This window comes from Solanum dulcamara, chromosome 8, assembly GCF_947179165.1.
Source record: "Solanum dulcamara chromosome 8, daSolDulc1.2, whole genome shotgun sequence".
In the NCBI taxonomy this organism is placed as follows: Eukaryota; Viridiplantae; Streptophyta; class Magnoliopsida; order Solanales; family Solanaceae; genus Solanum; species Solanum dulcamara.
In genome coordinates this window covers 77,879,709-77,894,086 of record NC_077244.1, presented here as the reverse complement: position 1 = coordinate 77,894,086, position 14,378 = coordinate 77,879,709, and the positions used below count along the sequence as shown (strand labels likewise).

The window sequence follows — 14,378 nt, the reverse complement described above, 5'->3', positions numbered from 1 at the left end:
TTAAGGAATGCAAAAGTGGTGAACTTTTTCTATACCTGTAGGTTTTTTCAGCTAATATATTTTTCTGCTTACACTTGCAAATATATTGTACATACCTTCTTAGCAAACTAAAAACCATTACAGTTAAATGAGGCCTAATTTAATTAAAATTTCCACTTTCAGCCGTTGGAATCTATGCTGCTTGGACATTTCAAAAATGTTGATGGATGTGTATCGTGCATTCTTGGTTTTGAATTTTGGTTATAAAATTTTTGTTTTGGATATGGAATTTTTCTTTTGGTAGGGAATGTTTCTTTTGAATGGGTCATCTGCGATGTAAATTCAAATTAATCGAGCTTTAATATAACAAATATAAATATCAAACATCAAATTAAAAAAAATATTAATAGAAGATATAGTAGTATATTCTCCTGAAAATAATTTCTGGTATTTGGTACATTTAAAAGGTCCCACAACATTGGAAGAAGCACAAAAATAAAGAAGCAACAATAACGGTTTCCGATCCAACTTGTTTTTTAATTTTATTTAAATATGTATAGATAAAGAGTTTCTATTAGATATTTTTTGCTCAAAGTTTAAAAAAGTTTTTGCTGGGATTCACTATATATTACAGGTAAATTAATTGGGTTAAAATAAATCATCTCTTTTAAGTATATGCATTCACCTTAATAGGCTATAAAACTCAAGTTTGTTCCAATTAAAGTTAATATGTATAATTAAAAGATGTGACATTGTATATAGTTAATAAATCTACATAATACTCACTTAAAAACATGAGCAAACAAGAACCACAAAAATATATAATTAAAATATTTTATCATGTGTTTATAAAGTGTTCATATTCTCAATTAAAGAGACCATTATCATCTATTGATCATGAGAGTTTTTCACTTTTTTCATTTTTAAAAAAAAATGTTTAATCATTAAAATTTCAAATACAATATGAAGTTGTATTTAAAATTTAAAAAACAATCAAAACTCTTTTTCATTCTTTATTTTTTTAAAAAAATTTCCTAAATTTTAAATATTTATTACAAAAAATATGATCAAATATAATTTTAGATTTGAAAATTTCAGATAAAGTGAATTTCTTTCTTTTGTTTTCATGGCAAAACGTTCACTTAAAATATCCAATAAATTTACAAATAAGTTTTAAGGAGTGGTCGATGTATTCCGCATATTTTTTGTATGGGAATTTTCAGGTATGGCAAATATTTTAAGCATAATTACTTCATATGAGTATAATTTTCCTAATTACTTATAATGTCAAACATAAAATTTCTCATTATATAAATGTTATAGCGAATTATACAAATGTTTCACCCAAGAATTATTTGTATATCGAAATATACAGCGAGAGGCGAATTGTATATGTATATTGGTCGAATTGTATATGTATATTTTGTCAAAAAATTATACATATGTATTTTTATATCTGGCAAACGAGATTGAGAGAGAGGAAGAGAGAGGCGAGCGAGATCGAGAGAGGGAGGAGAAAGGCGAGTGAGATCGAGAAAGGGGGGAGAGAGGCGAATTGTATATGTATATCTGTCGAATTATATATATATATATATCAAAAAAATTATATAATAGTAACTGATATACATATATATTTGTATATCTGACAAGCGAGTTTTGTCCTACCACGTAAATAGATAGTTATATTTGCTGCGAGCCGTAATTATTTTTAAACTATACCCCAAATACATAATATAATAATAAAATTTATCATATCGCGTAATTTTCTCTTTTTTATATGTGCGGTTTATTTAGTGGTTCTTTATTGTTATTCTTGTTTTATTGGATGTCCCAACTTGTGGCATGAGATTTCCATTAACTTTCTGTTGCCCTTCTTTTGGGTATGTCCTCTATCTATCTTTTGGGACCAATTATAACATTTTGAACACATGATTAATGATGCTTGATTATTGATGTGCAAGTTGTCCATTAATAGCATTCATCAACCTCATACACACTTATTTATCAAAAAAAAAATGTTTAGAATTTAAATTTGTAGATTTTAGTGTTGAATTCATAATTTTTTGAATTTGTAAATTTATATATAATAATTATAAAAATTTTAAATATTTATTACAAAAAATATGATCAGATATAATTTTAGATTTGAAAATTTCAAATTAAGTGAATTTCTTTCTTTTATTTTCATGGCAAAACGTTCAATTAAAATATCCAATAAATTTACAGATAAGTTTTAAGGAGTGGTCGATGTATTCCGCATGTTTTTTGTGTGAGAATTTTTAGATATGACAAATATTTTAAGCATAATTACTTCATATGAGTATAATTTTCCTAATTACTTATAACGTCAAACATAAAATTTCTCATTATACAAATGTTAAAGCGAACTATACAAATGTTATACCCAAGAATTATTTATATATCAAAATATATAAATACTGGTATACATATGTATTTGTATATTCGACAAGCGAGATTGAAAGAGAGGAGGAGAGAGGTGAGCGAGAGGCGAATTGTATATGTATATCTGTCGAATTGTATATGTACATTTTGTCAAATTTTTTTACATATGTAACTGGTATACATATGTATTTTTATATCTGGCAAACGAGACTGAGAGAGAGGAAGAGAGAGGCGAGCGAGATCGAGAGAGGGAGGAGAGAGGCGAGTGAGATCGAGAAAAGGAGGAGAGGGGCGAATTGAATTTGTATATCTGTCGAATTATATATATATCAAAAAATTGCATAATGATAATTGATATACATATATATTTGTAAATCTGGTAAGCGAGTTTTGTCATACCGCGTAAATAGATAGTTATATTTGCTGCGAGCCGTAATTATTTTTAAATTATATCCCAAATACATAATATAATAATAAAATTTGTCATATCGCTTAATTTTCTTTTTTTGTATGTGCGGTTTATTTAGTGGTTCTTTATTGTTATTCTTGTTTTATTGGATGTCCCAAGTTGCCATTCCTTTTGGGTATGACCACTATCTATCTTTTGGGACCAATTTTAACATTTTGAACACATGATAAATGATGCTTGATTATTGATGTGCAAGTCAAGTCCATTAATAGCATTCATCAACCTCACATACACTTATTTATAAATAAAAAAAATGTTTAGAATTTAAATTTTATAGATTTAATTTTAAGATTTTAGTGTTGAATTCATAATTTTTTGAATTTGTAAATTTATATATAATAATTATTAAAATTTTAATAAAATTTTATATATAAATATATAATTTATATTAAAATTATTAAATTCACGTAAATTCGTACTATTGGAGAAATTTTGTTTCTTTCCGTTTGAGCACTAACTAGTTGGACCATTTTTTCGTGTGTTTGTTTGTATTCAAATCAATCGAATTTTTTCTTAGTTGGAAAGAATCTTAAGTAAATAGCAAAAGTTAAAAAAAAACTCTCCCCAAAAATAAGACTGATATTTTGAGCTCAATCCTTCTTCTTTTTTTCGAGTTTATAACAATTGATATTAAAGCAAGTTATCTCACTGTCTAATAAAATGATGCATATTTAGTTTATTTTATTGGTTAATTTTTTTTTATTTATTGAATTAAAAAAATGAGAATTGATTTTTTTATTTTAAAAATGATTCGTTAATTTTAAAAAATTACATTACTTATTTTTTTAATTTCTTCAAACCTGACTTAGTTGGAAAAAAAAAGAGGAAAAAGAACACTTGCATCCATAAGGAAAACTATTTACAAACAACTACCCATTTACTTTCATATTCCCTTACTTTGAAAACCCTATGTTTTTAACTGTTAATTCGCGTTTACTGCTTGATAGCATAGGAGTGTATATATATATATATATATACACACATTCTGATGGTATCAAAAAGAACACTACTCAATTACTCCTTAATATTATTAGATTATAAATATAACAGATAATGTTTCAGTGAAAAGACTACTTAATTATTGCTAGAGATTGATTTTATTTTTTTATATTTTTAAGTTGGGTTGGGTTTGGCCTTTGGGTGGGAGTCAGGAGGGGTAAAGAAAATATGGGAGTTCTTGAACCGAAAAGAATAGGGGCGGAATTACGATTTTTCTTATAGGTTAGGAGCTTTGTTCCATATATATAAAATTTATTTTTTGTGTTTTCTAAAATTCAAAACTTATAAACTTAAAATTCTAGCTCTATTTCAAAACCGAATAATATATATGAAGTGATACAATAACTAATCGCATAAAATATTAACAATAAGAATGATTAAATAACAGAGTATTTAAGCGTTAATAAATTCATACCAATAATTAAGTGAGTTCAATTATTATTATTATTTTTTGGTAAGATATTTCAATTATTTTTAAGTGATACCAATTTGGTATAAAAGAAAAAAGAAGTATATAACGGTGAGATAATAACTAATTTTCTGTATTTTGAAAAACTTATTTTCTGTCACTTTCTCCCAATCTGGCCTTATAAGCAAAAATTAATGAACTAGTTATTAGTATGTTGCTACACTTTAATTATTTTCTCAAACTATAAAAAATCCATCAAAGAATCAGAATCTTGATATTACCAAACATGGAAAGAAAAAACTTTATTTTACACTATAATATACTGTTAATTAGTTTCTATGCTTTTTTGTTTTTGGTAACAGAAGGGGCACCTCAGAGTGCACTGGTAACTCAACTCCCTGGCTTCAATGGCACTTTTCACTCAAAGCATTATGCTGGGTTTGTATTATTTTTGTGTTTTTTGAGAAAAAGATGTAAATCTTTATAATGATTTTTCTACTTTTCTGAATGTTTCTTGAAATGGGTTGTCAGGTATGTTAATATAGATGAAAGTCATGGCAAGAATTTGTATTACTACTTTGTTGAATCTGAAAGAAACCCATCAAAGGATCCTGTCGTTCTTTGGCTCAATGGTGGACCTGGCTGCTCAAGCTTTGATGGATTTGTCTATGAGCATGGTAAGCCAAATGTCGGAAAATTACATTGTATGTACGAGGTTAAATTCCCTTTACGTACATATAGTAAATGAAGATTCCCTTTGTGAAAATTCTGTCTCCGCCGCTGTTTTTAATGTTGTTGCAAACATAGAATTGTTTAATCTTTAGGGTAAAGAATCTTTACATTATTAGTGTATTTTAATATGTTTTAGTTGATAACATCCCTTAGCTTACTCTTCATATTAGTAGTCCCACTTTTAAGGAAGCAACTACTAATGTTTGTATTAGAGTAAATACTTCCTCTTTTACTTGGGTTTGATACACTTGAGTTGGGGTCTTTCGAAAACAGTCTCTCTATCTTCATGAGATAGTTGTAAGGTATCCGTACACTTACCCTCTCTAGACCCCACCCAGTGGGATTTCACTGGGTATGTTGTTGTTGTTGTCTATATCACACCCCTTAGGCTACGGTGAGAGTCTTCCTAAACCATGCTAACGTGGGGATGGTTAAAAGTAAAAGATGTTAATTGGAAATGTAGTCCATAGAGATGCAGTTGCTAATTCTTGTTCATCGTAAGCATAGGATCTCTTTTACCATATTTCTTGTGTTCTTTAATAAGGAAAGGTATATCTTTACATTGCAGGGCCTTTTAATTTTGAGTTGGGAAAGCCAAGTGGTAGCCTGCCTTCTCTGTATAACAATCCATACAGTTGGACCAAGGTTATTATTTGTGTTAATTCTACTTGATCATATGCTTGCATTTCATTAGCCACTCATTATGATTTGATTCTTCCAGGTTTCTAGTGTAATATATCTGGACTCTCCTGTTGGTGTTGGATTATCTTACTCGGGAAATAAATCTGACTACGAGACAGGAGACTTAAAGACTGCATCTGATAGCCACTCGTTTCTCCTCAAGGTAACTACATTAACTTGATTCGATAGTTAAATTTACTAGTTTTACGCTAGTGAAAGAGATTAATCCCTTGATTTATTTCATTAACCTCATTAGTTTATATACACAAAATACAAGAATATAATTAAGCTATAATTAAGGAAACTAAATATCTATATATTGGGAACTAAATATATATAATCTGTCAGAATATATTTTCATATATTCTAACACACCCCCGTAGTCGAAGTGGGAGGTCGTCGAATGCCTGTCCCCAAAATCCTCAAATAACACCAACGGAAGGCCTTTGGTGAAGATATCTGCAATCTGATAACGAGAGGAGACATGTAACACTCAAACTTAGCCACGAGCCACCTTTTCCCGTACAAAATATATATCCATCTCAATGTGCTTAGTGTGTTGATGCTGAACCAGATTACTAGCCAGATATATGGCACTAACATTTTCACAGTAAATCAAAGTAGCCTGTGGAATAGGACAATGAGGTTCCAAAAGCAAGTTTCGCAACCAAATGACTCAGAAACCACATTGGCAACTCCTAGATATTCTATCTCTGCACTCGAACAGGACAAAGTAGCTTGACGTTTGGAGGACCATGAGATCAAGTTATCACCCATAAAGACACAATAACTTGACGTCGAACGCTGTGTATCGAGGCACCCACCCCAATCAACATCAGTATACGAGACAAGAGTGGTTGTGGAAGAGGGATAAAGGTGAAGACCATAATCCAAAGTACATTATAGGTAGTGCACGATGCGCTTGAGAGTGTACATATGCTCATCCAGTGGGTCATGCATGAATAAGCATACCTATTGCACAACATAAATAATATCCGATCTCATGAACGTGAGGTATTGCAGTGCCCCTGCAAGACTCCGATAAAGAGATGGGTCTTTAAATGGTATGCTCGTAGTAGCCTCGAGCTTCAATTCTAGAGCAACCTAAGTAAGAGATGGCTTACACGATGACATGCCAGCTCGGTCAATGATCTCAGCCGCATACTTCTTTTGAGATAAAAATAAACCGTCTGTATGACGAGTGACAGCAATGCCCAAGAAATAGCTCAACTAGCCCAAATCGTTCATAGCAAATTCAGAGCTAAGAAGCGATATGATAGACCGGCGGAGAGCATCAGAGAAAGCAGTTAAAATAATATCATCGACATATAATAAAAGATAAGCCATAGAAGCACCTCGATGATAATAAAACAAAGAATAATCGGTCTTATTGTGAGAAAACCCAAAGGTATGGACATAAACAGTAAATCGCTTATACCAAGCCTGCGGAGCTTGTTTCAGCCCATAAAAAGATTTCTTCAGCAAACACACATGATTGGGTCTATCAGGATCGTGATAGCCCAAAGGTTGATACATGTAAACAGTCTCCTTGAGTTCGCCATGTAAGAAAGTATTTTTGACGTCAAGTTGATGAATCGGCCACGCTTTGGAGAGAGACAAACTAATAACCGTACGAATAGTCATCGGTTTGACAACTGGACTAAATGTCTCACCACAATCCACGCCAACCTGTTGGATTTTACTATCACCTACAAGACTAGCTTTATGTCTCTCAAATGAACCATCCGATTTTTCTTTATGAGCAAAAATCCACATACACCGAATAACATTAACATTTGGAGGACGGGGTACCAAGTCCTATGTCTTATTTTGAATAAGAGCATTATATTCATCATCCATAGCCATTTTCTAATTCGGGTCACAAAGAACAGACACAGGGTTACGGGGTAGAAGGGACTTCGAGACGGATGTAAGAAGGTTGAAGGACCTCTTAGGGTTATAGATCCCATGATGATTCCTAGTAACAAGACCGGTGGGTAGACTAGAGGGAGAGATAGGAGTGGGTGGAAGAGGAGAGTTAGGTAGGAGAGCGGAAGAAGACGCTGGGGTTGGCTCAGCAGGTAGTAAAGGAGCGATCTGCCCAGGTAAGGGGGCAGATCCGTTGGCTGGACACAGTGGGATGGGCAGCGGTATAAGAGAAAGGTGGCGATCTTGTGAGTTTGTGGAGGTAGTGAGATGATGAACCACATAGGGAGAGGGTCCATCGTCTAAAAATTGGTACATATGATTTTGAGAAGTATATAACTTGGATGCGTCTCATCAAATATTACGTGATGGCTAATAATGATTTTTTGAGATGACAAATCAAAGCATTTATACCCACGATGATGTGATGGATATCCCAAAAAAAAACACGGGGTTGTCCGGGTTTGAAGTTTGTTTATGAGTGTGGAGGGAATGAGAGGATAACATAAACATCCAAATATACGAAGATGGGAATAAGAGGGATCGTTCTGATAAAGAATGCGAAGAGGGGATTGATAGTTTACCTGTTTATGAGGAAGGATGTTGAGAAGGTAAGTTGCCATTTGCAAAGCATGATGCCAAAAGTAAAGAGGAAGGGAAGCATGGGCCAATAAGGTATGAACAATGTTATTAATCGTACGAATTTGTCTTTTGGCTTTCCAGTTTTGAGGAGATGTGTGAGGACATGACATTGAATATCACATTGAATATTCTTAATGTCCCACTCAAAGTGAGTTCGAATAAATATCTTGAAAGTTAAAAATATGGAAAAAATTTGTGATTTTTGCGATAAAGAAAACGTCCACAAGAATTTAGTATAATCATCCATAAACAAGACATAATATCGATGACCTGAGGAACTCAAAATGGGTGATGTCCAAAGATCACTATGTATAATATCAAATGGCATAAGAGTGCTAGAATTCGAAGTATAAAATGACAACTTAACATATTTTCCAAGAGGACAAGAATGACAAATACGAACATCTCTACTTTGATTAAAATCAATCAATTTATTCTTCCTAAGGAAATTCAACACAGGTGCTCTCGGGTGATCCAAACGAAGATGCCACAGAGATGGTGTCAAAGCAGTAAAAGTAGATAGTGAAGTGATTGGATTAGTGATTGGATAAAGCTCTCCCCGACTGTTACACCTCATTACCAGCCTCCCCGTCTGAAAATTCTTTACAGAAAATACAAAGGGATCAAAATTAACAGAGACAGAGTTATCAGTGGTAAATTTGTGGATGGACACCAAATGTTTAACTAGGTGAGGGGCATGAAGGACATTGTTTAAGTGCAAGAAAGGACATGGGGAAGACAAAGTCGTGTGACCATAGCCATGAATTGGAATTGATTGACCATTACCAATAATTATACCACGTTTATTGCTCTTGTTAAAATAAGACATTAGGTTACCTTGTGTGGATGTCATGTGAAAAGTGGCACCGGTGTCCATGTACCAATTTACATCCGGAAGAGTGATCCCAAGAGTCTTTATGGCGGCTTTAATATCCGTAGGAGTAGGGGCTGCCGTGTAGGCCTGCTGAGGTCGGGGGCCAAGAACCCGCTCGTAGTGGCTGCTGCTGTCTATAATTAGGTCGGGACCAAGAAGTTGAAATATATGAACACGATGGTATAGCCCAAGGACCCCATAATGCCATCCACGACCACTGCTGCCTGCTAGCCCATGGAGAATAGGGCGGAGGATTCTGCCCCGTTGACTCCTGCCTAGTGCCACTATTGTTGCCGCCTCCCAGCTGACCACCACAGCCTGTATTACCGCCGTTGCTGGCAGCTCCTTTGCTACCTCCACGACCACCATTATTGCCATGATACTTTCCACCATTATTGCTTCGATTATGGTTCTTCTTCCCACTATTAGTATTGCGGTTAGAAGAGGAATTATCAGGAACATCAGGAGAACCCGCGAATGAGAAAGCAACTAAGGCAGCAAAAGAGCTTTGGGCCGCTTTCTTAGCATGGCCAGCCTCCTCAAGAGTGAGCATCGAACGGTCTTGATAAAATTGAGGTGAAGGGTCACGTTGGCGAATAAGAGTGGCCACACCTTGGTAGGGCTCGGTAAGGCTAGAGACTAGTTGAAGAACTAGTCGATTGTTAGCGACTGGAGAGCCAACATTCTTTAGTTGATCCGCCAGAGATTTAGGATATTGACAATAGGCAGAGATATTCGGAAAATCTGCCATGTCTACATAAGTGAAGTCGTACTCAAGGGTGAAAGCAAGAGAGTGTTTGTTATCCTGAAATATGTCACACAAGCAATTTCAAGCCTCTATCGCTGTGGTGTTGGGTTCAAGAATTGTATACAAAAGATCATGAGAGATAGTAGTGTAGAGCCATTGGAGAGCGGTGGCATCAAGGGTGGACCACAACTCTTTGTCCTCCTCTTGTTAAGGCCGTTTCACAGTGCCGGCTGCCAGAGGAATAATATGATCAATTATCCGATGGGATCTTGCATGAATCTTAAAGAGTTCCGTCCATATGAAATATTGTACGTTCTCCATCTCAAGAGTGATAGGAACATGGTTCTTGATGTTGGATATAGCAAGAGCAGGATGAAAGAAAGATTTGGAGTTAGACATGGTGATTGAGAAGAGAGGAAGAGAGAGAGGAGAGGGGTGGCGGCAGCAGGAATCCGAGAAGAATGAAGAAGGTCGGATCGTGCCCTAGATAGCTGATACCATGAAAGAGATTAATCCCTTGATTTATTTCATTAACCTCATCAGTTTATATATACAAAATACAAGAGTATAATTAGACTATAATTAAGAAAACTAAATATCTATATATTAGGAACTAAATACATACAATCTGTCAGAATATATCAGCTAGCAATCAATCTACTGCAATACTCCTTTCTTCGGGACTTGGGACTGGCAATGTGAGCAGCTCACCCCGGCGGAGTTCTAAGTTCTATAGTTGTTCCAGATAATAAAACTCATTTATTTCTATGTCCTTCTAACTCATTCATGGTTCTACTAAATGATTCTCTCTCTCTAGTGGTTTGAGATCTACCCGGAGTTCCTCACAAATCCATTTTACATATCTGGAGAGTCGTATGCTGGAATATATGTGCCAACTCTGGCTTACGAAGTAGTAAAAGGTAATCTGGATCTTAAATGAACATGTATTGGTTGGTGTGTTGGGCTAAGCAAACTAACCTTTTTCTGCTTATGTCTTTTAGGTATTAATTCTGGAGTAACGCCCGCTATCAACTTTAAGGTATATACATTTCAAGATTTTCACGTGTTAACAAGAAGTCTGGGCTGTAAACACTTTATGTTCTATTGCACAGGGTTACATGGTGGGAAATGGCGTGTCGGATGAAAAAATAGACGGTAATGCTCTTGTTCCATTTCAACATGGTATGGGCCTCATTTCAGATGAATTATACGAGGTATTTGCTTCTTCTTGCTTAAGTTTTTAGTGCTTGAATCATTTGATTTCTCAACATTTTTTGATTTCTGGAAGTCATAGCTGGCAAAAGATGATGCTTTGAAGCCTCTAATGCTTTTAATTGGGACACGTTCCAAATTATTGTAGCATAGCACATATTGGAGCCTTACTAGCTTCTGGTATATATCAGAAGGCTTATCAAACATAGATGAAATCGCCAGTAGATAGTGATCATTCTAATCCGACAAAAATGATGTTACAAAACAATTGTTAATCAGTGCCTCTTTGTTTATTAGCAACTGGTCTCTGATTATTCTTTTTCATGCTCAGGAAGTTACTGTTGCATGCCATGGAAATTTCTACCAACCAGAGAGTAAGAACTGTTCAGACTTGCTTAGTAAAGTTGATCAGGTAAGATGTTACTCTGTCATACTTGATACATTTTGTCGAGACAGCAATTCATTGCTCTGCTTTATTGACCAAAATTCAACTTTTCGCCTATTGCAGGTAGTTAAGGATCTAAACGTCTATGACATTCTAGAACCGTGTTACCATAGCAAAGAACCTAGTGTAATTACCACTGCTAACTCAAGATTGCCAATGAGCTTTCGTAAACTAGGTGAGACAGAAAGGCCTCTTCCTGTCAGAAAAAGAATGTTTGGCCGTGCATGGCCTTTTAAAGCTCCAGTAAGAGAGGGACGTGTCCCAACTTGGCCGGAGATTCTCAATGATTTAGAAGTCCCTTGCACTGTAAGTCATTCTTGATTTCTTAATGGTTCTCCATTGAATTCCCAACTTAATTAATTTTATATCAAAACATGTCCATTCTTATGCACTTATTATATAGTCCAAATGTTGTAAATTTTAAGTTCTTTCAAGCTTATTTTATTCCCTCTTTGAGGAATTCATTTCTTGCTTTTGAAGCTTCGCAGGGACTTACTTATTTTGGAACCCTCACTTTATCCTATTGTGACCTCTTTAATGTAGTGGATTGCCTTATCTCTTAACTCTTTTAGCATCATGGCGGTTTAATCTTTAACAGACACATAATCTGAAATGAATTATGCAGGATGATCGTGTTGCTACTGTGTGGCTCAACAATGCAGATGTTCGTAAAGCAATTCATGCGGAACAAGTAAGATAAATTTTTTCTCATCTTATACTAGCTTTAAAGATGATGGATTTACCTTTACTCAAAAAACAAAACAAAAAATAGAGCTGGTGATTTATGGTTCAATCCTATGGTACAACAGACAGCTGTGATAGGTCCCTGGGAGCTATGCACAGACAAAATATCCCTAAGTCATGACTCTGGAAGCATGATTCCGTATCACAAAAACCTCACAGCTCAGGGATTTCGGGCAATCATATTCAGGTTCAATAGATTACTAAGTCTCTAATTTCTCTCTATGCTTTTTTCCCTTTGAATTACTCGTGTATTATTATGAAAACACCTACAGAGAAAACTGGCTGTCCTTGTGCATTTCATGTATATTCTATTGGCTAAAAGCCTAAAGCACATACTTATTGGGATTATAAAACGTCTTGGTTTCTCGAATACGATAGGCCCCCATGTTAAGTGCGCATTAGTCATGAAATAAAAACACTAGTTGAAGTTTGCAACTATCTCTTACTAGATAGCAGGTAGATATAATGCTCGTTATTGCATGAAAATGACAACATACTGTGGGAGATATGGAAACAAACATTCAAATGATATGAATCTGACATCACCTATGGTTTCTCATGCTCCAATTTAATTGTGCTATGTAAATGTAAAGACTTGTCAATGATTAGCATGGCACACTACCAAAAAAGATGAGTGTTTAGATATGCGCTTCTAGTAGATCTGTAGCAATTGCTCCTATCTCCCAACTTATATGACACTCTTTCCATTTTGTGACGTCTTAAAATGTTGGATGTGATTTTCTATAAACTACTTTATAGCTTTCAAGAATCCAATGTCATTTCAAAATTTAAATTTCGATGTGATATTTTCTCTAACAAAGTAACTTTTCAACTATTACTATAACATGTTCTTCCACTATACTCATGTAGTAGGCTACCTAAGGAAACTGTTGTTAGTGAACATGTACCTGATCACACAGAAATTATCCGAGATCTTTTTTGATGCTATAATCAGAACGATCATGTTCATTTTTTCTTTGTTTCTTGCAGTGGGGATCATGATATGTGTGTACCATTCACCGGCTCACAAAAATGGACAAGTTCACTTGGATATCCGATCGTGGATGAGTGGAGGCCTTGGTATGTGAATGAACAAGTTGCAGGGTATGTTTGCGTTTTCACCTTCTAAATCCTGTTCATGTTTAACTTCTCTAATGTGTTCCAATTCTGTAAAGTCCATGTTTAAATGCTGAAATCTTTTGTGCAGTTACCTACAAGGTTATGACAACAACCTCATTTTTCTGACTGTTAAGGTGTGTTCATATCAAGAAATTTTTCATCCTTTGTTTTTTCCTTTGAATTAATGGATTTATTTCCTAAACCTTCAGGGAGCTGGACACACCGTGCCAGAGTACAAACCGCAAGAGGCATTGGCGTTCTACAGCCGCTGGCTAGAGGGCGAGAAGATATGATAATATGAATAAGGAAGATTGAATTAGTAGACATTAAGTCCAATTAATTCAGAGATTTTTCTTTTTCCCTATGACTATTAACAGTAGAATAAAAAGGAGAAGGATATTGGATTTTTACCATGTATTCTAGTCTGCAATAAGAAATTATTATTTGTATGTTATTCAATGTACCTTGTGACTGTTGAGGCATGCTCATATTAATTTCTCTCCGGTATTCATGATTCATCTCCAGACTTATTTAAGCTCATCAACAAGTATCCAAAAGGCGTGTCTAGAATTTTGAGATGATCGGTGTACTATTATGAAAAAATGGATCTAAGATATAAATTTGGCCGATTTGATCTTTTAGTTCTTATCACTGAATCCGTTAAACTCTTTAAAATAATTTGGACCCATATTTTAAATTTTGAACCCAGTAAAAACTAATAAGAAATGGGAAACTTGCATAAATCCCACTATTTTAGGAGCTAATTATTTAGATACACTTTAGTTTGCAATATTATGTATCTTACCATATTTCGGTGCATCCAGATACGTTCAGACACATGTAACTTGGGATATATGTATCTCGAGATAATGGGGTCAAAATTACGTGTAATTTGTTCTAGATATATTGTATCCAAGTGGAATCGCATGTATCTGAGATACATAATGAATCTCGCTCGCCTCTCTCCCATCTCGTTCGCTACTCTCCTATGTATCT

At 34.5% G+C, this 14,378-nt stretch overlaps 1 protein-coding gene across 1 annotated transcript; it reads left to right on the top strand.

Moving 5' to 3' along the window:
- Window positions 1-4,487: 4,487 nt before the first annotated feature.
- Window positions 4,488-13,898, top strand: LOC129899281 (serine carboxypeptidase-like 20). Its single transcript, XM_055974189.1, has 14 exons — window positions 4,488-4,697; window positions 4,791-4,936; window positions 5,560-5,636; window positions 5,713-5,835; window positions 10,680-10,782; window positions 10,864-10,901; window positions 10,975-11,076; window positions 11,406-11,486; window positions 11,583-11,825; window positions 12,145-12,210; window positions 12,329-12,450; window positions 13,254-13,367; window positions 13,471-13,516; window positions 13,592-13,898. Exons 1-14 carry the CDS (start codon window positions 4,546-4,548, stop codon window positions 13,673-13,675), a joined length of 1,497 nt encoding a protein of 498 aa, XP_055830164.1. The 5' UTR covers window positions 4,488-4,545; the 3' UTR covers window positions 13,676-13,898.
- Window positions 13,899-14,378: the final 480 nt, after the last annotated feature.

What these genes read in the sequence shown, in the direction of transcription:
- LOC129899281 (XM_055974189.1), top strand. Translation starts at nt 4,546, where the DNA reads ATGGAAAGAAAAAACTTTATTTTACACTATAATATACTGTTAATTAGT. An exon ending in CGCCCGCTATCAACTTTAAG is followed by an intron (nt 10,902 to 10,974) that starts GTATATACATTT and finishes TCTATTGCACAG; the next exon opens with GGTTACATGGTGGGAAATGG. An exon ending in AAGCAATTCATGCGGAACAA is followed by an intron (nt 12,211 to 12,328) that starts GTAAGATAAATT and finishes ATGGTACAACAG; the next exon opens with ACAGCTGTGATAGGTCCCTG.